Source organism: Podarcis gaigeae (genome assembly GCF_964106915.1).
Source record: "Podarcis gaigeae genome assembly, chromosome: 17".
NCBI classification, from domain to species: domain Eukaryota; kingdom Metazoa; phylum Chordata; class Lepidosauria; order Squamata; family Lacertidae; genus Podarcis; species Podarcis gaigeae.
The window spans coordinates 482,373-506,072 of NC_139694.1; the positions used below are offsets into that span (position 1 = coordinate 482,373).

General features: G+C 45.5%; 3 protein-coding genes and 1 pseudogene across 5 annotated transcripts in view; 2 read left to right on the plus strand and 2 right to left on the minus strand.

The window, feature by feature from the left end:
- Window positions 1-100: 100 nt before the first annotated feature.
- On the minus strand, window positions 101-12,145 carry POPDC2 (popeye domain cAMP effector 2). The gene is made up of 4 exons (XM_083720057.1): window positions 11,214-12,145; window positions 6,841-6,949; window positions 1,749-2,268; window positions 101-453 (listed from the first exon to the last, which is right to left on the minus strand). The coding sequence occupies exons 1-3, from the start codon at window positions 11,702-11,704 to the stop codon at window positions 1,786-1,788; spliced, it is 1,083 nt and encodes a 360-aa protein (XP_083576183.1). The 5' UTR covers window positions 11,705-12,145; the 3' UTR covers window positions 101-453; window positions 1,749-1,785.
- Window positions 3,241-3,817, plus strand: LOC310834528 (peptidyl-prolyl cis-trans isomerase FKBP2 pseudogene; annotated as a pseudogene). Its single transcript has one exon. The product of its transcript is annotated as a peptidyl-prolyl cis-trans isomerase FKBP2 pseudogene (transcript).
- Window positions 12,146-15,677: 3,532 nt separating the features above from the next.
- COX17 (cytochrome c oxidase copper chaperone COX17) lies at window positions 15,678-19,492 on the minus strand. Its single transcript, XM_083720049.1, has 3 exons — window positions 19,339-19,492; window positions 17,719-17,836; window positions 15,678-16,015 (listed from the first exon to the last, which is right to left on the minus strand). Exons 1-2 carry the CDS (start codon window positions 19,464-19,466, stop codon window positions 17,752-17,754), a joined length of 213 nt encoding a protein of 70 aa, XP_083576175.1. The 5' UTR covers window positions 19,467-19,492; the 3' UTR covers window positions 15,678-16,015; window positions 17,719-17,751.
- A 3,424-nt stretch (window positions 19,493-22,916) lies between these two features.
- Window positions 22,917-23,700, plus strand: part of CFAP91 (cilia and flagella associated protein 91) — a 30,864-nt gene continuing 30,080 nt past the window's right edge. For both annotated transcript variants that reach the window (XM_083718787.1, XM_083718788.1), the window contains exon 1: window positions 22,917-23,080. In XM_083718787.1, the coding sequence (XP_083574913.1) occupies window positions 22,978-23,080 (103 nt within the window). In that variant the 5' untranslated portion in view covers window positions 22,917-22,977. The remainder of the gene's footprint in view (window positions 23,081-23,700) is intronic.

The following is a 23,700-nucleotide window of genomic DNA, read 5'->3' on the forward strand; positions in this document are numbered from 1 at the left end:
AACCCAAGGTGCCACTGCAATTCCCTCCTAATATGTTTTGCAGTAGAAGACTACTCAACAGCCCCTCAACAGAGAGCAAATCCCATTCATTAGCTATAGATACCATTTCCCGGACGTTTAATTCACCTCACAGCAGAACTGTACGGCAAGTGCTCAAGAATAGACAATCAGAAAGAGCCCGGTGCCACCGCAGCTCAACAATCTGTGGGAAGTGTTCCAACATCACACTTCAGTCTCATGCATGCACTCCCAAGTGCGCCATGCTGGTGCTGGTGCAATCCACATGTCGACACACAAGTAATGAGCACCATTATGATCAGCCATGAGGGACCATATGGTGACGTCTTTGAGAGTCCAAACTCTTTCTCTAGAGTTCTGGGGTCTGCGTAGGAGCCAGAGGGGCTCGTCTTTCTGCAGAGGCCTGGCGATTACTCCTCAGGAGGCTTCCAGAAGCTGCAGGACAAAAAGCATATTGTAATTCTCGTTAGAACTTTTTATCCACATTGTTATGCGTTTGTGGGTTCCAGAGTTTATGGGTGCAATACATCCATAATTTGTGGATCTAGTAAATGTTGGCATTTAATCAGTGCTTGGAGTATTGAAATTGGCCAGATGCTGGATTGAGCCAAACCTGTGCTTAGGAAATTGCCTGGGAGAACCATCAAGGAGATACAGTGGTACCTCAATTTTCGAACGTCTCCGTTGACAAACATTTTGGTTTATGAATGCTGTAAACACAGAAGTAAATTCTTCGGTTTTTGAACAAGCCTCAGAAGTCGAACATGCCACGTGGCTTCCACTATGCGCAAGATCCGGAGGCCTAGCTGTCAGCTGTTGAGTCTTCGGTTTTCAAACGTTTCAAAACTAGGACCCTTGTACCTACGGGACCGCCTCTTCTGGTCTGCCCCGCGGAGGACCTTAAGGTCCATAAATAACAACACTTTGTCAGGTCCTAATTTGCAACTTCTTGAACTGGCTTTGAAAGCTTATGCTGAACCTACACATCTAGCAGGTATAACATCCAGGCAGGCCTGAGGCTCAAACCTCACATTTGAAGCTGCTTGGATCGGGGCCACTTGCCAGGGACAGTGCTGAGGAGGGCTGCACTGAGAAGGAATGGTGGGAGCCTCTCCCTCCCCTGTATCTTCCCAAGAGCAGGAAGATAGTATAGATTTGGAATAGTGGTTTGCAGAGGGGCCTAGTTCAGAAGGCAGAAGCTGAGAAATACCGGATGGGGAACAGCTAGCAGAAGAAACATTAGAAGCGAGAGAGTTAACAGATTCACAGTTTCTGGACAGCATTCACCCCCCTTCTCCAAGGACATGGAGAGCTCAGAAAGTGTTAGAACTGAAAACGCAGAAGTGACAAGCTCAGGTTACAAGATGCAGGAGTGGCGTAGATTAATAGGGACGAAGGGGGAGGAGTGATCCTTAATTGGGAGCACCGCCATTTCTAGGAGACACGCTCTTTGTTCTCTCACTGTGATTATTAAAGATTCTAACTGGTAAGACGCTCCTTTCGTTTGATCTTTTGTTCCTGCCATGGGGGAGGAAGCCAATTCCCCAAAGCCTGACCCTACTTCATGCTGCAAGGAGGACTCAGACTAGCCTCTGGGAGTCTAGATGTGCGTCCTTCACATCCTGCAAGGAAAACCAGCACAATGGTGTGCACAGCATGCTGGACACATCAAACACCACCTCCCAGCACACACAGATGTGTTTCTTCCTAACGTCACAAAGAGTACTTACTTACACAGGGTGATGTGTGCCCATGTTAGAAGTGCCCTCACTTCATATATTCCCCTTCGCTCAAATAGTCCATAAAGGACCCTGTCAACTCAGCAAAATCTTCCAATACAAGACTGGTAGAATCCTCACCAGACAGGTCACTGTCAGGCCGAGGTCTCCTGAGATGGGCAGGAGGGGCAGGAGGAGACACAGTGCAAGGGGCCGCAGGAGCTGTCTGGACAAAGGTGGGCGAAAGGCCCGAGGGTGCTGCTGGACCCTCGCTTTCCTCTGGTTCTTTCTCCAGCTCCATGTCAGAAGAGGCAGGTCCCAGGACGTGGTAGAGGCTGGGAAGGCGGATGTCAAACCGCAAGCCGAATTTAGCAAAAAGCTTCTCATTCAGAGCATACAGTTTCTCTGAGATGTCAAAGCCAAGGAGGACTGAGAAGAGGCGGGCAATATAGCGCTCTTTGGCCAGGAGCAAGTAGAGATCCTTCCTTTGCCAAGTGATGAAGCTACAGTCAGTCTCTGCTGTCAGCGTTACCTGCAGAGGGAAGGAGAGAGGAGAGGTGGCTATATCAGACCTTTTTATCGAGTGTAAAAAAAAGTCACCACGCTGTCCGAACTTCTGCTGCAATACTGTCCCTGTTAAGTTGTGGGCGAACATATCAGACGACACAGCGATTCTTCAAACAGCTCTTGTTTATTCACAGGCCAGAACAGAACTGAACTGAAGGGTTCAGCCAGCCTGCTTATATAGAGCTCCACTACAACACAACTGTAACCACTTTCTGTAACTATCCAATCACTGAATACCACTTTCAATCCCTTATTTGCATATGTGGACCTGAGTGAAAACTATCCACAGTACCTCCCTGCTGGCCCAGGGTGAGAACTTCAGTACGTAACACCCCCCAGTGCAAAAAATGTATGAGGGCTCCAGATTAATGAGAGGGTGTTTATATTGCTTTTGAATTCAAATGTTTTTGGAAAGGAGATTTTACAATAAATATGCCTGGAAAAGTTTGTACTGTACTGTAGGAGTGTTTTTTACTATAAAACGCCTTAGTACCTGAAAGGTAACCTCTTCTCAGATGTATCTACCTGTGCCCCATGATTATCAGCTGAGGCTCTTCTTCAAGTATCCTCACAATCAGATATATGGGAGAGGTTGACACAGAAGAGGACCTTTTTAACAGTGACACACAAATGCAGACTACTGTGGAATGTTCTTCTCAAAGAGGCTTACCCGTCATCAACCATAATGTATTTTTGGTGCCAGGTGAAGTTCTTTTTATTTTCAGAGTCTTCAAAAATTACTTAAAATTATGAAATAGTGGACATTAACATTTTAATCTCTGAATCTCACCGTGATTTTAGGAGGTGTTTTGACATCACAAAGATGCTCTCTGCCGCTCTGCAAATAGCTACACAACAAATCCTAAAATCCATAATCATATGTTCTAGCAGAGTTCATACATACAAGTGTCAACCACAGCTTAATAATATGTGGCTGGAGAGGGGGGTGGTATCCGTTGAGGAAAGGAGAGGAGCTTAGGCGATGCAGGTGAGCCAGGGAGCAACATTACTCGCTCTGGCGCTGTGTGCAGTCTTCTCGCTAGGTCTGGGCACGGAAGGCAAACGGAAGCTCCAGATTGGGGTCAAGAAGCGGGTGGACAACTGCCCCATCAAGTCCCGCAAGGCTGATGTGCTCCACATGCATTATACGGGCAAGCTGGAGGATGGGACAGAGTTCGACAGCAGCCTGACTCGTGATCAGCCGTTTATCTTCTCCTTGGGGACTGGACAAGTCATTAAAGGCTGGGATCAGGGCTTGCTTGGGATGTGCGAGGGTGAGAAGAGAAAGCTGGTCATTCCCTCTGAGCTGGGTTATGGGGACCGGGGAGCACCACCCAAAATCCCAGGTGGCGCAACCTTAATCTTTGAAGTTGAGCTGCTGAAGATTGAGCGAAGGCAGGAATTTTAGCGGCATCTCTTCGGGGGAGGGGGCACGCGGGGAGGGGAGGTAATCTCCAGACGCGACTCAGGATTTGTTGATACCGATGGGCCAAATCAAAGCACAGACCAGAAAATATATATATATGTGGCTGAACTGTATGTACAAACTCTGCTGGGACATAATTTGTTACAGTTTTTAGGATTTTTGTTAGACGTTTTCTTAGATTCGCAATGATAGGTTGTTTAATTTGTTTATTGCCAAGAGAAGTTTGGTGAGGAGGCCTCCAATAAATGTAATGAATCTCATTTGCCTCCCCTGTGTGCGTTATGCTTGCACAGGTGTAAATAAAGCAAATATCACAAACCACTGTATGGCTAACTGTACCTTCAGTGCCAATTCTCTCTGACACCCAACAACACCGTTCCTGCATTTTATCTGAAATCATTTAAATGAGAGCTGCTTCTTTTTTTTTGACAGGTTTAGGGAAATGTAAAACTCTGGCAAGAGAGAAAAGATGTGTGTTTCCCCAGACTTTTGAAATGTACACAGGATTTCATTCACTGGAGTGGGTAAATGAGACGTTGGCATGTGCAGGATGGCAAGAGCTCAGCCACATTATCCCAGAGGCCTCCCTTGGTCCAGGAATCTCCTTGGCCAAGACCCAAGGAATGGTGGCTTGGGACGGAGAAGACGGACAGGCGACACGCCATGTCCTTGAGTCTGATATTTAGGGCTGCTGCCAAGCAAGCAGTTGCTTCGGCCTCCTCACTGAGGGGAGCCAGAATAGGATCGCTTTCCTAAGGGAGGACTGAAAGACTTCAGGGGATGAGAAACCCATTTTCCAAGCAGCATTTTCCAGCAATTAGAAAACTTGGTCAGCTTATAGTGAAGTCCTATAATGTTATTCCAGTGCAATAAAAATCAGTTCTTGCTGTTTTCTACAAGAAACGCAGTCAAACCTAATAGGGGAAAAGGATCGGCTTCTAAGGGAAGCAAGAGGAACGCTTCTGTGCTTGCTTCCTTGATGCAGCCTCAGGCTTTAAAAATAATCTGATGCTTCAAGGAAATTTCAGCCAGTTTTACGAGCTTGAGGGCAAAATTAGAGACGTGACAAGCTGCCAAACTGTCTCCCTGTTCTTGTTTTTAAAAAAGCACACACAGAGAAAATGTTGATTATGAGCAGAAAAATATCCAGAAGGGAATGGGTTAAAGTGTGTGTGTGTGTGTGTGTGTGTGTGTGTGAGAGAGAGAGAGAGAGAGAGAGAGAGAGTTTACACACACACACACACACACACACACACACACACACGTGTTCTTCAAAGCCTCCCATGGCTGTTTTTTGGTTTAAAAAAGAAAAAGAAAATTGAGGAAATATAATGTATGTCATATTTTTAGTTTAGGCAGCAACAGTACAGAACGTACAAAAGAAGTACGGGATGATGTCTGTGATGTTGAGCCCATGAATTTGGAAAACGGCAGGCATCAAAGACCATTGCAGCCTTTGCAGTCACAGACAGCTAAGACTTGAAGCCTCCTGGAAAGGACCCAAATTTGCCACCTCCTTTCTTCCTAAAACTGTGTCCCATATCTTATCTACATCCCCCCTTAACTTTTGTAGCACAGCTATTCCATGAAGACGTTCGCCTCAGTGGCAGCTGCTGGGCGCTCCATACAGGAATGGATATTTGAGATTTTTCCACAGCTTGTCACCGTGCGTTCTATTTTAAAGTTTCCTGCAGGCCATCACCGTCCCATTGAGTATAGCGAACAATCCATTTATCAGCCCAGACGACAAAGCTCTTCTGTGTCACAGATCCTGACTCTGAATTCTTAAAAGGACCTCAGACACAGTGCGGCACCATTCATTCCAAACATTTATGCAGGAATTGTACTTGGGCAATTTGGGGAGGCCTTACTGTGTGTTTTAAAAGAATTTTTTGATAGAGCAATCTTATGGCGTGTGGAGTTGTCCAGTCTTAAAAATACTGTGACGTGGATGTCCCATAATAATGAAGACGTTAGCCCCAAAGTCAGCTTTCCTCTGGAATGTCATAGCCATTTCAAACGTATACAGCTGGTCTCAAGAGAATTTAAAGGCAAGCTGAACCCAGGACACCTCAGTTTTGAATCCCAACCCTTGGGCTTTGGGGATCCAGTTGCTTTGGAGATCCAAACAGTTATTTTAAGCATCCCCGATTTGGATTTTCACCTTTATTTTGTTTAACGGCAGATCTCCATAGATCACCACAGACACTGCTTTTGAAAGTCTCCTCACTTTCAAAGTACAGTCGTACCTCGGCTCCTGAACGCATTGGGAGGCGAACGTTCCTGCTCCCGAAAGATCGAAAACCAGAAGTGAATATTCTGGTTTTCGAATGTTCTTTTGGAAGCCGAACGTCTGGCGGGGCTTCTGCAGGAGCTTCCTGCAGCCGATCAGAATCCGCGCTTTGGTTTCCAAACATTTCAGAAGTTGAACGGACTTCCGGAATGGATTCTGTTTGACTTCCGAGGTACAATTTGTATGCAGCTTGCTATGTGGCACCAGTGGGGTAGAGGTTGGATTACTAAGAAACCTAAGCCCAAAGATTTATTGAGTGCATGGAATGACTGGAGCAGTTCTTTGCCTCTATTACACCCTCCCATCAGAGGTCAATAAACAACTACAGTCAAACCTTGGCTCCCGAACAGCTCCGTTTTCGAACAATTCAGCTCCTGAATGCCAAAAACCCGGAAGTAAATGCTCTGGTTTTCAAACATTTTTTGGAAGCCGAACACCCAGTGTGGCTTCTGCTGAGTGCAGGAAGATCTTGCAACAGATCAGAAGCCATAATTCAGTTGTCATAATGTTTTGGAAGCCTGGAACGGGCTTCTGGGACGGATTCCGTTTGACAACTGAGGTTTGACTGTATCTGACTTTCAGAAGACATCTGAAGGCAGCCCGGTATAGGGAAGTTTTTAATGTTTGATGTCTCACTGTGTTGTAATTTGTTGGAGTGGCTGGGGGAACCCAGTCAGATGGGTGGCATATAAATAAGTTGTTGTTCTTGTTGTTATATGATTCTGACCCAGAACGTAAACAAAGAAACAAAAACCACCACACACACAACACACAATCTCAAAAAAACCCCAAGATGCAATTGTGTTCTGTGAGGTTACCTGAAATGTTCCCTCTTCCGAAGGAGGCAGTGATTCCCACTCCGGGGAATCCAGGAATTGATATGGGAAGACATAATGTAGAAATTGTCCGTCCTGGCTTACTCTAACCCTAATTGGGGCAGGGGGAAGGAAAAAGACACATTTTAAAGCAGATTCATTTTTAAAAAATTTTTCCCAAAGTTTATACAGTGCATTATAATACCTGTTCCCACCCCAAGGTGGATCTCAACAGAAATTACTCTTGTGCCACTGGCCTCGCATCTGACGGTAGGGGCACATGGAAAATGATCTGGCAGGTATCTGTGAGAGCAGGTAAGTGGTCCTCATGCAGTTGTGCAAACATTTTTTTAAAAATATGTATTAATTTGTTGGATTCACATCCCACCTTTGCATTAAGGCAGTCAAGGCAGTTTATAATATAAAATATTAACCTGTCCTAACAAATGCATATCCTCCAACATTTCTCCGATGGAAATTTGGACGTCCTGGTACAAAATTTGGACATCCTTGGAGATAGTACAAGAATACTTGGCTAGTCTAGATGTATTCAAGTCTCCAGGGCCAGATGAACTGCATCCAAGAGTATTAAAAGAACTGGCAGATGTGATCTCAGAACCACTGGCAGTCATCTTTGAGGATTCCTGGAGAACAGGGGAAGTCCCAGCAGACTGGAGGAGGGCAAATGTTTGTCCCTATTTTCAAAAAGGGGAAAAGAGAGGACCCAAATAATTACCGCCCAGTCAGTCTAACATCAATACCAGGGAAGATTCTGGAGCAGATCATTAAGCAAACAGTCTGTGAGCACCTAGAAAGGAATGCTGTGATCACCAATAGTCAGCATGGATTTCTGAAAAATAAGTCATGTCAGACGAACCTGATCTTGTTTTTTGACAGAATTACAACCCTGGTAGAAGAAGGGAACGCAGTGGGTGTAGCCTACCTTGATTTCAGCAAGGCATTTGACAAGGTGCCCCATGATATTCTTGTAAAGAAGCTGGTAAAATGCGGTCTTGACTATGCTACCACTCAGTGGATTTGTAACTGGCTGACTGACCGAACCCAAAGGGTCTCATCAATGGTTCCTCTTCATCCTGGAGAAGAGTGACTAGTGGGGTGCCACAGGGTTCTGTCTTGGGCCCAGTCTTATTCAACATCTTTATCAACGACTTGGATGATGCACTCAAGGGCATCCTGATCAAATTTGCAGATGACACCAAACTGGGAAGGGTGGCTAACACCCCAGAGGACAGGATCACACTTGACAGATTAGAGAACCGGGCCAAAACAAACAAGATGAATTTTAACAGGGAGAAATGTAAAGTATTGCACTTGGGCACAAAAAAATGAGAGGCAAAAATACAAGATGGGTGACACCTGGCTTGAGAGCAGTACATGTGAAAAGGATCTAGGAGTCTTGGTTGACCACAAACTTGACATGAGCCAACAGTGTGACGCGGCAGCTAAAAAAGCCCATGCAATTCTGGGCTGCATCAATAGGAGTATAGCATCTAGATCAAGGGAAGTAATAGTGCCACTGTATTCTGCTCTGGTCAGACCTCACCTGGAGTACTGTGTCCAGTTCTGGGCACCACAGTTCAAGAAGGACACTGACAAACTGGAACGTGTCCAGAGGAGGGCAACCAAAATGGTCAAAGGCCTGGAAACGATGCCTTATGAGGAACGGCTAAGGGAGCTGGGCATGTTTAGCCTGGAGAAGAGGAGGTTAAGGGGTGATATGATAGCCATGTTCAAATATATAAAAGGATGTCACATAGAGGAGGGAGAAAGGTTGTTTTCTGCTGCTCCAGAGAAGCAGACACGGAGCAATGGATCCAAACTACAAGAAAGAAGATTCCACCTAAACATTAGGAAGAACTTCCTGACAGTAAGAGCTGTTCGACAGTGGAATTTGCTGCCAAGTAATGTGGTGGAGTCTCCTTCTTTGGAGGTCTTGAAGCAGAGGCTTGACAACCATATGTCAGGAGTGCTCTGATGGTGTTTCCTGCTTGGCAGGGGGTTGGACTCGGTGGCCCTTGTGGTCTCTTCCAACTCTAGGATTCTAGGATTCTATGAAAATATTATCAGGCCAACTTCAGGAGCTGATAGGCATTTGGTTCCAGGCCTGAGTTTCTCTTAGGCCTTCCCAGAGAGCACACACGTCTTAAATAGCTCCGGAGTGGGTGGGTGGGGTGAGGGGCCCCCGACATGTCTCTCAGGGTTGTAAAAACAGAAAGAGATGGCAAGGAGCTTCAAAAGTACCACTCCAAATGGAGTGAATGGTTTTCGACATGAGTTGCGCAGCAAAATATCACTTGATAAAGATAGGAATCGAAATTTCTGGATAAAACTCAAAAAGAAAAGGCCAAAACAACCCCTGGAAGGCAGGATACGTGCTTATTATAAGCAGCAGATGTGTACAGCGCAGGATAGACAGCGATCCAGTTGTGGATAATTTGCACCAGTGAACAGGCAGAGTAGATCAAGTTCCTCTTAGGCAATTGCATCATCATCATCATTATCATCATCATTTAATACAGTATCATCTATGCATATGACATTTTACAAGATTAAAGGCTGCATTGAGAATTGTGTGATAATGGCAATTATTATTCTATATTACAGTGGTACCTCGGGTTAAGAACTTAATTCTTCTGGAGGTCCGTTCTTAATCTGAAACTGTTCTTAACCTGAAGCACCACTTTAGCTAATGGGGCCTCCCGCTGCCGCCACACCACCAGAGCACGATTTCTGTTCTCATCCTGAAGTAAAGTTCTTAACCCGAGGTGCTATTTCTGGGTTAGTGGAATCTTTAACCTGAAGCGTCTGTAACCTGAGGTACCACTGTATTCTATATTTATACACCGCCTTTTCCCCCTGATGGGACAGTATGATCTTTGGTGCAAAAACTGGCCACGGACTCTTCCTTTCTCTTTGTTGCAAATCCCCTACGGCCATCTCCTTTCCCTTACGTTTTATGTGCCCCAACCCTAATTCCTCCAGGTTGGGACAACTGCAAAACAGTCTCCAAATTCTGCATCACAGCATAAACTAAATCAAGCCAACCAATCAAGCAAACTAGGTAAAACCTGGCCCACGGTAGAAATATTTTTCTTTTTTAATGTAAATTTCCGGATCCCTTGAGTGTGGAACACTTCAGACTTAACCAACATATGACAGAAAAGAATGGAATAGATACAACCCAATTACAGTAACTGTTCTCCACCATACAAACAAACCCTGAACCAACCTTCAGCTGCCACATGTAAAGCTTGTAATTTTTTTTAACCCTTTGAGAAGCTGAAGCATCATTGTTGTTTGCCAGCTGCTTTATCTGCTTTGTCAGGTAACCTTACCTGAAAACAAGGATTCCCTTGCAAGGAGCCATGACCTTAATTTTACAGTACACCTGTCTCCCTAAATGCTGAGGGCCAGATTACACGACTGCAGGGCCATGTGCAACTTTAGCTCAACACTCCTGCAAAGCATCCTCAGGAGGAGACCATTTGCAACAGAAATGCATTATGGATGGGGTCCTTAAGCCCCCCCCTCCTTCCCCTTTTCCCATGGATAGCCATGTTTAGAAGGTAAAAAAAAAGCCTGAATCTGTAAGAAGGTAAAGGTGGGCTGCACAACTTCAGCATACAAGCTGGGACTTCAGAACCTCCAAGGGTTCCTATTTTCCAGGGACAGCCCTGGATTTACAGAAGACATCCCGGTTTCTGATTTGATCCCGGAATGTCCCGGTTTTCCTTAGAACGTCCCTATTTCCATCGGAGAAATGTTGGAAAGTATACAGTTATGTGACCCCCGAGCCAAGGAGATAAGTAACTATACAACCTTTAGAAGACATCTGAAGGCATAGGGAAGTTTTTTAATGTTTACTTTGTTATTATGTTTTTATATATGTTGGAAGCTGCCCAGAGTGGCTGGGGCAACTCAGTCAGATGGGCAGGGTATCAATAATAATATTATTATTATTTTGGAATAGGATGTCCCTATTTTCATTGGATAAATGTTGGAGGGTATGGGATGGAATACCTCTTCATACATACACACATAAGGAGCCCTCCATTAAGAAAACTAGATCAGAGAGGAAGTTCTAACCTAGTCTTCTCAGTGGCATACAAGGTCTTTTTGGAAAAAATGACAAGAAGGGGGTATTCCATCACATGAGTTGAGTCCTCAAATGCAGAGTAAAGTGATACAGCGAAGACACGGGTTTTACCACCTATGTGAGAACTCGGCCAGAAGAAACTCAGAGAATGCTTGGGTTTGTTTGTTTTTCATGCCACTCCATCTATTTTTCAAAAGCACCAGTTGGGTCAGTTTTCTAATGCCAAGAAAAAATATTGTCAGGGGAAGGTGAGGCCTACCTGCCAGACAACAAGAATGACAGACGATCAATTGAGGTCTTGCCCTCCACAGCATAGTTCTGGTCTTTGGCCAGGGGCAAAACCTGTTCCTCACAACACTTGACGATTTCTTTGTAGACCTGAGGTGGCACTTGCAGAGGCTGGCACAGTTGCTTGTAGAGCATGTCGAATTCTTCAGGGAAGGCGTGTTGACGGAGCTGGTAAACTAGGTGAGCCAACTGAAGCAGACAGATCAGAACTAAGAGCAAGTTCCAGATGAAGATGTCCAGTCCACAAGCATCTAACCAGCCCCAGAGCGCAGCGCAGAGGAAACCAGCGGTCAAGAAGCCAAAGATGAAGATGGAGCCAACCGTTCCACTTCCTCCCATGAATCCCAGGAGGAGGAAGAAGCCAGCAAGGTGATAGATCGCTCCTTCCATAGACTGCTTCCATCCCTCACATAAAATTGGGTAGAAAACAATCCGATCCAAGAGGGTGCTGTTTGTACTCATTTTCCTTGTCTCCTAACCTCTGCACCAATATGTCTTGAAAAATTGTATTGGAGAACTTGTAAAACCAGTTCCTAGAACTGGAGCTGAACAGTAGCTATGTCTTTCTCAACCTGTGGGTCCCCAGAACATTTTCAAAATTATTAATGCGTTTGCACCAAACACCCCCAGCAACCCCTTCCCACAAAGTGCAAGACCAAACGTGGTTTGCAGGAGTCCAGTATCATACCAATCAGCTGCATCCACTTGCAAAAGCACCAGAAATTCAATCTGGAAGGAAGCGGCGCCTTTCAGTTTGATAACTCCCTGGAAGAAGAGCTGGGAAGAGTTGCCTGCGCCTTCCTCCCTTGCCGGCCGAGTGAGAAAATGAAAATAGACTCCGGGAAAGAGCAGCAGCCAGGGCAGAAGGGGCGGGGAAGGGAGCAGCGGAGGGTACTTGGGTTTAATTTGGAATGTATAGCACGGAAAGCAGAGCGACCCCAAATAGATAACCATGTTTGGAATTGAAATCCAAGAAGCAGAGGCTGAGAGGCGAAGAGAGGCCAGCCGGGCGATGGCCACTTAACATAACCCAGAGAACTAGATTACACGTAGTATTGTCTGGGTAGATGCTTTCAGTCTGTTCCCAGAGCTTGCTTGGCAGAACAAATCCCCTCTCATATCACAAGGCGGGGGGAGGAATTCCCTCTATCATGAACTGCAAAACACAGAAAACAAGATAAGGTAGGAGTTTAGGAAGGGGGGGTGTTGGCTGTAGACCACAGTACCCAAAGCAAGTGGCGACAGCTGGGATTTTAAAAATTAGACAGAAGCTGTGGAGCAGAGTCTGGTCAAACAAGCTGCAATATTTGGAGGCTGCAAATTTTATAAATGATTCAAACAGAAGACTGGAGTGGTCAACCAAGGAAGGTTGCTTGACCTTTAACAGTGATAAATCAGAAGAACAGCTGCTTTGCGCTCCCATTTCTTGCTTGGTGTTCCCCAGAACTACTTCCTTCCAGCCACTAGAATGACACAACAGATGCAGTGGAGCAGACTTTCCACTTTTAAAATTATGCTACCGATCTCAAAGCCACCCTTGTGCTGGGTCTGACTGCAGAGAGAGAGAGTACGGCAGAGCTTTCCAAATTTGCGTCGTGACATTTTAGTGTGTCGGCTTTAGTGTGCAGGTGTGTCGCGTGAATGCTCCTGGCGCTCCTCCCGGGGCTGGAAATGGGTTATTTTAACCTTCCTTTTGCTAGTAAAACTGAATTACTGTGTCACGAACTGAAGCACGTCTAAAAAGTGTATCACCGACGTGAAAAGTTTCGAAAGCTCTGGAGTACCGGGGGTCTGAGGAGGACAAGCATTCCTGTCTTTCTCAGTGAGATAGGAAGACAGCTGAGCTGCTGTCACAAAGCAATGTCAGACAAGCCTTACCTTACATTATCAATATACCAGTAGTTTTTCTGAGCAGGAATGTGAGCAGGTTTATGTGTAAATACTCCATTGGGCAGGGAGGGGGGAAACGGAAAGAGATGAAAATTATTCCCTTAAAAATGGAGTAAAATATAGTCTTTTCCCTTTCTTTCAAAATAGAGTGATCCCCAAGAAAACAGAAGCTGGCCGTCCTGCTATAAGGCATTTTCATTTATGGTTTTATGTGAAGCGGAAAGAACTATCAGGCAACAAGGAACCCAGGATTAAGATGGTATTCAGACTTCAAATCACCCTATAAAACCCGCAGAGTTAAACTGATCTCACACTTCTGAGCACATAACAGTGTGGTATACTTTACATTTTTCTTGGCTTCCTTGGAAAAAAGTGGCAGAATGCAAGGATTGGAGCTTTAAGAGTTTGAAATGCAAAACAATGTCCTAAAGAAATTATGGTTGGTGCACACCTTAAAGATAATCGTTTTGTGTCACCGAATACAAAATATCAGGTTGACCCTTTCATCAAGAGGGACAAAAGACACCTCACACACTGCAAGATAACACGTCCCTGCAGATTTAAGTTATCCAAAGTAAGTTTTGGGTGCAAAGATTTCAATATTCTCAGAACATCTGAAGTGTGTTTAATCTTGCCTGGCCTCCTTGGGAACAGGTACGCAGGGCCCAATTCAAAGTGCTGGTGCTGACCAATGGAGCCTTCCATGACCCAAGACAAGACCTGAAGGACAAGCCTCTTCCCACAGGAACTGACCCAGACCCTGCACTTGTCACCCAAGTCCCTTCTCTGTGTCCCCCTCCCTGAGAGATTTGGAGGGGGGCAGGAGAACAGGCCTTTTCTGTGGTGCCTCTCTCTTGAGGCTCGCCTGGCGCCATCATTAAATGTCTTTAGGCTCCAGGCAAACATTTGTCCTTATCCAAGCCTTCAGCCATTAAATATTCTTGTTTAGTCGTTTAGTCGTGTCCGCCTCTTCGTGACCCCCTGGACCAGAGCACGCCAGGCCCTCCTGTCTTCTACTGCCTCCTGCAGGTTGGTCAAAACTCATGCCGGTAGCTTTGAGAACACTGTCTAGCCATCTCGTCCTCTGTCGTTCCCTTCCCCTTGTGCCCTCCATCTTTCCCAACATCAGGGTCTTTTCCAGGGAGTCTTCTCTTCTCATGCGGTGGCCAAAGTATTGGAGCCTCAGCTTCAGGATCTGTCCTTCCAGTGAGCACTCAGGGCTGATTTCCTTCAGAATGGAGAGGTTGGATCTTCTTGCAGTCCATGGGACTCTCAAGAGTCTCCTCCAGCATCAAAATAAATATGATTGTCCTAATAATTTATTCTAATTTCAGAATTTAGGATTTCCATACATAAGGCCTTTGTGTGAGAGTTAGAAATTCTAATCTATTATCAGCCTTCAAGGAAAAATACTAGTGGAGAATACAGAAAACATATCAGAATGCAGAAGTCAACAGTTGTATCCAGTGCTTTTTTTCTGGGGGGGACACAGGGCTCTGCATACCCCTAAACATTTTGTGAATCTTTGTACTTTTGTCCATTTACTGTATTTATTGTTCCCAATTTGAACTATAAAATGGTGATTTTCTTGAGTCAAAATGAGAGTATCCCTAAACATTTTTTAGAAAAAAAACAACACTGGTTGTATCCATGGTGGCTTTGTCTGAGCAAAAAGTAGTTTTCCTCTTGCAAGTTGGGTACCAGATTTTTAGTGAACCCCCCCTACTGACTGTTAGTGCCCATGCACCACCCCAAAAGCTGTTCCTGAGGGACCCTCTAGATATAATAGGATATGACAAGGACACTGCAAGGGGGAGGGGAGGTGGCGAGAGACCAATAAAAATCTGGCGCCTCAACTTCTAGGAGCACATTTTGCTAAAGCAGCACTGCCAGTGGATGCGATTCCACAGAAAACGGAACTCCATCATGCAGCTGCTCTCAGTTAGGGAGAAAAACAAGTGTTACATTGAGCTAATACTGATTCAGTAATATTGAGCAGACTAGTATTCTCTGAAATTTACAAGAACTGAAATGTCTCCAAGTGTCCTTTTTTCTGTTTTACACGCATCAGAGTCTGAAGGTGTCAGAGGCAGCTTTCATTTTTTTTATTTATTGACAAAATAATTCCATCTACAAACTTTACACAGGCCAGGACCTGTTCTGCACTTCAATATAAGGTCACTTGGAAAGCTTTGCATCTTACTCTGAAATCCCTGACAGAAAGATTAAATACAAATCTAACAAATAAAAGAAAACCAACCCAGCTTCACCACCCAACTACTCAGTTGACATTTGTGCAGCTTTGCTATGGATTTACTACAGCAGCCCCTGCTCAAGAGAGGTAAATTACACAATGCTGGAACCCATGAATTATATTTTTCACACACAAAATATTATTATGTCCATCTACCACGCTGGGTAGCCATGCAGCCTCCATACAGCAAATCTGCAAATTGATTTTAACCTCTGCTGAAAAAGGAGCTTGGCAGATTGCAATGGAAACTTGAGTACGTGCACACATATTTGCCCAACCCCACAGCATCTCTGAATTCAGCCAACTTTGTTTTTATTGATTTAGCATATTTAATTCCAGTGAATACATGGGAGGGTGGTGACATAGTTTCCCAGATACAACTGCATCATACAGGAGCCAGTTTTGTTGTGCTCAAATGAGAATGCTAAAACGTTTATTCAGGAGACTCTCTCATATTATCACTTAGGCAGGATCCAGCCGTGGAAGAAGACTGTAACACAACACGCTCCTCTGATTTTAGAATCCATCGTATTTCCCCCCAATAAATTCATCTTCTGATAAATAAACACCCGTGCTCAAGCAGCCATGAAGAGTAAAGTCCCCAAACTAATATTTCAACAGCAAATCACCTAGAGGGAAAAGGAAGAAAAGGTACAATAAGAAGCAGTTTTAGCTATATATCTCATCTATTAGCAATTATGTCCCCTCTAAAACTTATGTTGGGAAGTTAATGAAAGCAATACCTGCAAGTAAAACATACCAAGGATTAATTTATGCCTTATTTGTAGTTATTTTACGTCTACCATCATCACCACTACCTGCCACCACAGAACTGGTGGTTTTACTTAACCACAGAGGCTTTGAAGACTTACTGGACTTGGAAGGTTTACACAATGGACCATATACTTCAAACCTTCGACCCAAAGAATCCCTAGCAGAAGCCTAGCCAAGGAAGGAGAGTCTGCAACTTGTTCCAGTGCTAAATTTCTCTTACATTTAACAAAATCTACCTCCTGGCATGTTACAAATCTAAAAGCATCAGTCACCCAATGCTTGCTTTTGTCAGGCATACAAAGTAGACACATTGACATTTTTGCCCAACGATTTTTAAGGTGTTTGGTAAAGTATATTCAGAGTACCTATGAAAGGCTCTCTCATCATGTTTTGATGTTCAAACAATACACTATAAAAGGAAGCTTATTTACTCCAAACTCCCTGTTTTAAATTCTTTACAAGCCTAAATCTGCAAGGGCAAGTTTACTATGATAAAAGGTATTATCATGGTAATGACCCCTTGTTTGTTTTATTACATTCATATACCACATTCAAGTGGGACGCGGGTGGCACTGTGGGTTAAAATACAGAGCCTAGGGCTTGCCGATCAGAAGGTCAGCAGTTCGAATCCCCGCAATGGAGTCAGCTCCTGTTGCTCGGTCCCTGCTCCTGCCAACCTAGCAGTTCAAAAGCACGTCAAAGTGCAAGTAGATAAATAGGTACTGCTCCAGTGGGAAGGTAAACGGCGTTTCCGTGTTCTGCTCTGGTTCACCAGAAGCGGCCTAGCCATGCTGGCCACATGACCCGGAAGCTGTCTGCGGACAAATGCCGGCTCCCTTGGCCAATAAAGTGAGATGAACGCCGCAACCCCAGAGTCGGCCACGACTGAACCTAATGGTCAGGGGTCCATTTACCTTTACCTTACCACATTCAAAGAGCTCAAAATTGGCACAGACACTTCTCCCCCTCTCCATTTTATCCTCACAACAGCCTTGTGAGGTAGGCTGGGCAGAGAAAAAATGACTGCCCCAAAGTCACCCAGTGAGCTTCATATGGTTGAGCATGGATTTGAACCCTCGTCTTCTAGGTCCAACACCCAAGCCACAACTCCACCCTGGCTTCTCATCATTATGATCATTCTCCGGAGAAACCTCATGGTTTCAGTGTAGTGCTCAAACACTGCATTTAGTTTAATGCTGCAGTGGTAGAACAAAGTTCTGAGACTCTATAAAAACTTTTTTTAAAAAGAAGTGCCACAGCATATTACAAAATTTAAAGGGGGAGTAGACCTACAGAAGTGTTGTAGATATCACAAGCTCTAACCAGCTGATGTCCTTGACATCACACAACAATCTCCATCTTCCACACAACAGTCAGTCACAAATGCAGTGGTAAAGAACTGCAAATCCACACACCATGGTTGAATTAAGTAGGTCGGGTTCTGAAGAGTTGCAGTTCCCCCCACAGGGGTTAAACGGCTGTAGTAGTGTTACCTTGACAGCTCCTAGCATGCATTTCCCCTGAAAAATGGCACCATTGCAAGAGGACATCCATTTACCTTCCAAACATTCAGATGTGTGCTTCATCTTGCTCATATCTTAAAACCCAAGGCTCTCATGCACTCTTTGTGGGCCTCAATAAGAGCACCACAGTGTTCTTCTCCTTTTTCGATGATGCTGCAAGACAAAATTCCCCAATTAAGCAATTTCACAAATCAGGTAGTTGACTTGTTCAGATTATGCTTTCTTCCTCCAAAGGAATGAATGGTTGCAATTTGCGTCCCATTCAGATCACCTTTCTGCTAAGGTTACAGGAAAGCTGCATGTTGTTGGTTAAAAAGAATCATGTAAAATGTCTTTTCTATTTTACAGAATGCAGTGGCTGATGTTTTGATGTGAAGAGAGGAGAACAGGGGTCCAAGAGGCCTCCTAACCCTTTCCCCCCAGAGGTGTTTTCCCATTGAAGCATTACCACTAGCTACTCAGAAAGGATGGAAATATAAGGGATGGGAAATCCCTGTATGGGACAGCTACATATTCCGGCACTGCAGGGGTTGGAGTGGATCAGAGCTTTCCAAACTGTGTGTCGCGACACATTAGTGCGTCAACTGCAGCCTGTAGGTGTGTCAAGTGAACACTCCACCCAGGGATGGAAAGAGGTTAGTTTTGTCTGTTTGCATTTCTTAGCGCAGAAAGTATTGATCTGATGTGTAGAGATCTTTCCTATTCTACTTAATTCAAGCGGGTTCTGGAAGCTTCTGTGTGTGAAAGAAACAAGCAGAAGGTTCATGACTGGATTATTCCTTCTGCTGAGTACAGATGGCTTAAAGTGGTTTTGTTCTCTCTTCTGTCAGGGCCATCCTGACTATAAAAGAAGGGCCAGAAGGAGCCTGGGTTTCATTTTCTCCATCTGTTTTCCTTCTGGTGTGGTGTTCCGTACGTAGTACAGTGGTACCTCGGGTTAAGTACTTAATTCGTTCCAGAGGTCCGTTCTTAACCTGAAACTGTTCTTAACCTGAAGCACCACTTTAGCTAATGGGGCCTCCTGCTGCCCCGCGATTTCTGTTCTCACCCTGAAGCAAAGTTCTGAACCCGAGGTACTATTTCTGGGTTAGCGGAGTCTGTAACCTGAAGCGCCTGTAACCCGAGGTACCACTGTATGTTTAGTGTTAAGGTTTAGACTTGTTACAAGTTATTTGTAAGTGACGTCTGTTGCAACTGGATTTCTTACGAACAGGGCCAATCCTGAATGTACTGGATTTGCGGCCATTATGCTCATGAAATATTAACTACCTATTTTGGGGGGATCCTTCAACGTCTTTTAAGTTTTTACTCTGCTAACCATACATTGGAATCTGTTCTGGAGAATTTCAGTGACAAGCTTGACCTCTGGTTTGCTAGTCTGACCGAATTGCCGTGTCGTGAAAAGACGCGTGTCTCGAGAAGGGTCTCGCCCACATGAAGAGTTTGCTTCGCTCTGTCCCCTCCGAGTCCCTTCCGGCTCCTCTGCGCTTCTCACCCCGGCGAGTCCCCCCAGGAGGAGGCGGAGGGAGGCGGCCATTTCCGCAGGGGCTCCGCTTCCTCCTCCTGCTCCCGACCCCCCCCCCGTGGCCCCCGATGCTCCGGGAAGCGTCTTCCGAGGGCCACACGGAAGCCCCCTTCCGGCCCCCGCTACCCACCAGGCGTCGCGCGCCCGCTTGGTCTCCGGGCAGGCGCAGCAGGGCTTGAGGGAGGCCGGAGGCTTCTGCTCGGCCGCCGCTCCGGGAGACGGGAGACCCGGGGAGTCGCGAGGAGCCACGGTCGACATGGCGGCTGCCCAGGCGCAGAAAGACGCCCGCCTCCTCGCCCCACTCACTTCCGCCGCCGCTTCCGCCACACTCGGCTCGCCATTGGACGCCGAGAGAGGGGGCGGGGTGTGCGGTGTCGGTGGGAGTGCGCCTGCGCGCGCGCCGCAGAGCGGACAAAGACCCGAAATGATAGAGGTGGGCGGAGGCGGCTGAAAGAACTGCGCGAGGGGCTATTGCAGCAAAATAAAATAAAATAAAATAAAAACACACGACAGTTCAATCGCCTTGGTTTGCAATTTGGCCAAAGGGGGGATGGAGAGGAGATAGAACTAGGCTGAGCCAGCCAGCGGCCTTCAGATCCCGCATTTAATATTGCAGCTGCAATGAGGGTTTGGGTTTTTTATCCACCCACCCCGTTTATGCCAACTTTTCTTTTTTTAAAAGAGTGGCCGTGTCACGCAGGAATGAAAAAGGATAAGGATAAAAGGAGGCAGGCGAAGGGGCAACAACTTCAGCGAGAAGCAGAGTTTGTTTGTTGGTCTTGAATGGAATAATAAAGCACAATATTTAGCAAACCCCAAAAAAGAAAGAAAAAAAGTATTACGCTCCCAAATGCTTTCTGGGGGTTGTAGTCCAACAGCGACTTGGGCACTAAGGTCGAGCTAGGCTGCTCCACACTTCAGAAGAATCCTTATTTGCATCAGCCACTAGCCATAGCAATAAAACAAAATAAAATGCACTGAAGACAGAGGTAGAAACTTAACCACAGAAAATACATTTTGAGGGTTGTTACGGTAAAAATCTGAGTGCGAGGCTGCTCTGCCACCCAGCTCGTCGGACTAAGTCCGCGGGTCCCTGCGGAGGAAAATGAGCTCAGCCGGAGACAGGAGCAAGCTGCAGAAGATCCAAGTTTATTGCGCAACAGGTTCAAGGCAAGATTGAACAGTGAGAAAGGGGTGACATGAACTTTTGAAACTTCCCTCCATGCCCCAGAATACAGTGCAAAACACATCCCAGTTACAACATGAATACATTAAGAAGAAACAAAAAAAATTCCTTCCAGTAGCACCTTAAAGACCAACTAAGTCAGTTCTTGGTATGAGCTTTCGTGTGCATGCACACTTCTTCAGATACACGAAGAATCTTGTATCTGAAGAAGTGTGCATGCACACGAAAGCTCATACCAAGAACTGACTTAGTTGGTCTTTAAGGTGCTACTGGAAGGAATTTTGTTTTGTTTTGACTATGGCAGACCAACATGGCTACCTATCTGTAACATTAAGAAGAGGTTGGGTTACACAGGATTAACATATGGAGGAGGGAGGGGGGAATATGCAGAGCTGGAGATATGCGCAGATAAGCACATCCTGATGAGAAGACAATGGCCCATGGATTAGGGTCTTGACACCTTGCTTGAGGGATTATGGAGGACAGGGGAGGTGTGATGGAGTCCTAGAGAATTTGAGCAAATTGGCACGTTGATTTCCTATGAATTTTATAGATTTTAGTCCCTTTTGACATTGACAATTGCAAATAAATTGATATATTGTAGTGGAGAAGAAGGTGAAGAAGACATGCCCCCCCTCCGTATCAGGGTTTACATCAATAATCAAGTAATTGCCTGCATTGCCCTCCCAAAAAAATCTTGCAGTTTTTGCTACCACCAGATCATCTTGATCTGCTAAAAAAAAGGACACAGCAGCAATGGTTGAGCAACCCGGCATGGACAAAAATTTGTTGCTGTTGTTGAGTCGTTTAGTCGTGTCCGACTCCTTGATCTAGATGCAATAGGAGTATAGCATCTAGATCAAGGGAAGTAATCGTGCCACTGTATTCTGCTCTGGTCAGACCTCACCTGGAGTACTGTGTCCAGTTCTGGGCACCACAGTTCAAGAAGGACACTGACAAACTGGAACGTGTCCAGAGGAGGGCAACCAAAATGGTCAAAGGCCTGGAAACGATGCCTTATGAGGAACGGCTAAGGGAGCTGGGCATGTTTAGCCTGGAGAAGAGGAGGTTAAGGGGTGATGTGATAGCCATGTTCAAATATATAAAAGGATGTCACAAAGAGGAGGGAGAAAGGTTGTTTTCTGCTGCTCCAGAGAAGCGGACACGGAGCAATGGATCCAAACTACAAGAAAGAAGATTCCACCTAAACATTAGGAAGAACTTCCTGACAGTAAGAGCTGTTTGACAGTGGAATTTGCTGCCAAGGAGGGTGGTGGAGTCTCCTTCTTTGGAGGTCTTTAAGCAGAGGCTTGACAACCATATATCAGGAGTGCTCTGATGGTGTTTCCTGCTTGGCAGGGGGTTGGACTCAATGGCCCTTGTGGTCTCTTCCAACTCTAGGATTCTAGGATTCTATGATTCCTCGTGACCCCCTTGACCAGAGCATGCCAGGCACTCCTGTCTTCTACTGCCTCCCGCAGTTTGGTCAAACTCATGTTTGTAGCTTCGAGAACACTGTCCCACCATCTTGTCCTCTGTCGTCCCCTTCTCCTTGTGCCCTCCATCTTTCCCAACATCAGGGTCTTTTCCAGGGAGTCTTCTCTTCTCATGAGGTGGCCAAAGTCTTGGAGCCTCAGCTTCAGGATCTGTCCTTCCAGTGAGCACTCAGGACTGATTTCCTTAAGGATGGAGAGGTTTGATCTTCTTGCAGTCCATGGGACTCTCCAGAGTCTCCTCCAGCACCAGAATTCAAAAGCATCTATTCTTCAGCGATCAGCCTTCTTGATGGTCCAGCTCTCACTTCCATACATCACTCCTGGGAAAACCATGGCTTGAACTATACGGACCTTTGTCGGCAAGGTGATGTCTCTGCTTTTGAAGATGCTGTCCAGGTTTGTCATCGCTTTTCTCCCAAGAAGCAGGCGTCTTTTAATTTCGTGGCTGCTGTCACCATCTGCAGTGAGGGGTAAGCACCTCCCTCCTCAACTCTTGCAAAAGAGTGCAAGCTCCGCGACCAGAAAGAAGAGGAGGAACACCAAGAAGACTGGAAGAAATTTAAAGACTATTTGAATAAATATTGTAATATTAAAGATATGTAATCACTTGAAAGAATCAATTAGGCCTAGGATTAAATAAATAAGAAAATGTACGATAAGAAAAGTTAGGAAATATGATTATGACTGTGATATGGTTTTATGAAATAATGATATTGGAAACTGCTATATATACCGTAATTACTAAGAAACTCAGATGGCAGAGATTTGAGGAAGTCAAATAATATGTTTATGAAGATGGATTTTAATTAATTAATTAAGTTTTAGTTTATGTGGTGATTTGTTTTCTTTTGTGTTTTATATATTTTGTTCTTTCCCCTTTATTATTGTTAACTTTTTCTTCTGTTATGTTTATGTATGGAAAATAATAGATATTATTGTGGGGGGAAAGAGCGCGGGCTCCTCTGCCCTTTTCCTATCTCTGCGGCTTCAGGTGTGCGAGGAGGCGGCGCCCCTCCCGCCGGGCCGGCGTTGCTATGGAGACGGCTTGGGCCTAGCAGCCGCGGCCAGGCGGCGTCGAAGTGGCGAGATGAGCCGCTCGGTGACGGTGGGTCGGGCGGCGGCGGTGGCGCCCCCCGGGGCTCGCTCCCGCCGGGCCGTGGCGCCCAGCCGGGCCTTCGACTTCCTCTACGGTGATTCGCGGGAGCCGCTGCGCGGCGGGGAAGGCGAGGGCCGGCGGGGAAGCTGGCCTGCATTCCGCCTTCTCCCTCACGGGGACGCCGGGCGGCTGGAAACAGAGGAGATAATTACTAGAAAGGCAGCGCAGGAAGTGGCATTCTTCTTAATAATAATAATAATATTTTTATACCCTGTTTTCAGTTTACAGATAAAAATAAGAAGAGCTAACAACAGAGCAGGGGGAGGAGGGAGGGAGGAAATCATTTAAAACCCCCAACCACAATTAATCATGGAAATACATTTAAAACACAGGCATTTACAATAAAGACAGCACAGGAAGTGGCATTGTTGTTATTATTATTATTATACCCTGCTTTCCCCCCAGAAAGGGACTCCCAAGCAGGTTACTGTACAGCTAAAAATAAGAACAGCCAAAAACGTGGGGGAGGGGAATAACCGTTTGAAAATACAATTAAGCATGAATAGAATTAAGACTAAAGCGCACCCATAACGATATTCCAAGTGGTGTTTCAGGGAGCAGCGCCCACAACAGGCACACACAACCACAACATGCCGTAATAAAGGTGGATTAGACCCTCCCTTCCAGTGAGTGCAGAAGACAGGAGATCATACT

Bases quoted from the DNA above. Each gene is read 5' to 3' on its own strand.
- POPDC2 (XM_083720057.1), bottom strand. From the start codon at position 11,704: ATGAGTACAAACAGCACCCTCTTGGATCGGATTGTTTTCTACCCAATT. The intron at 6,950-11,213 runs GTAGGCCTCACC...TGCCCCAATTAG, and splicing joins TCATTCTTGTTGTCTGGCAG to GGTTAGAGTAAGCCAGGACG. The intron at 2,269-6,840 runs GTAACCTCACAG...TTCCCTCTGCAG, and splicing joins CGGAAGAGGGAACATTTCAG to GTAACGCTGACAGCAGAGAC.
- COX17 (XM_083720049.1), bottom strand. From the start codon at position 19,466: ATGTCGACCGTGGCTCCTCGCGACTCCCCGGGTCTCCCGTCTCCCGGA. The intron at 17,837-19,338 runs GTGGGTAGCGGG...TTTGTCTTGCAG, and splicing joins AAGCGGGCGCGCGACGCCTG to CATCATCGAAAAAGGAGAAG.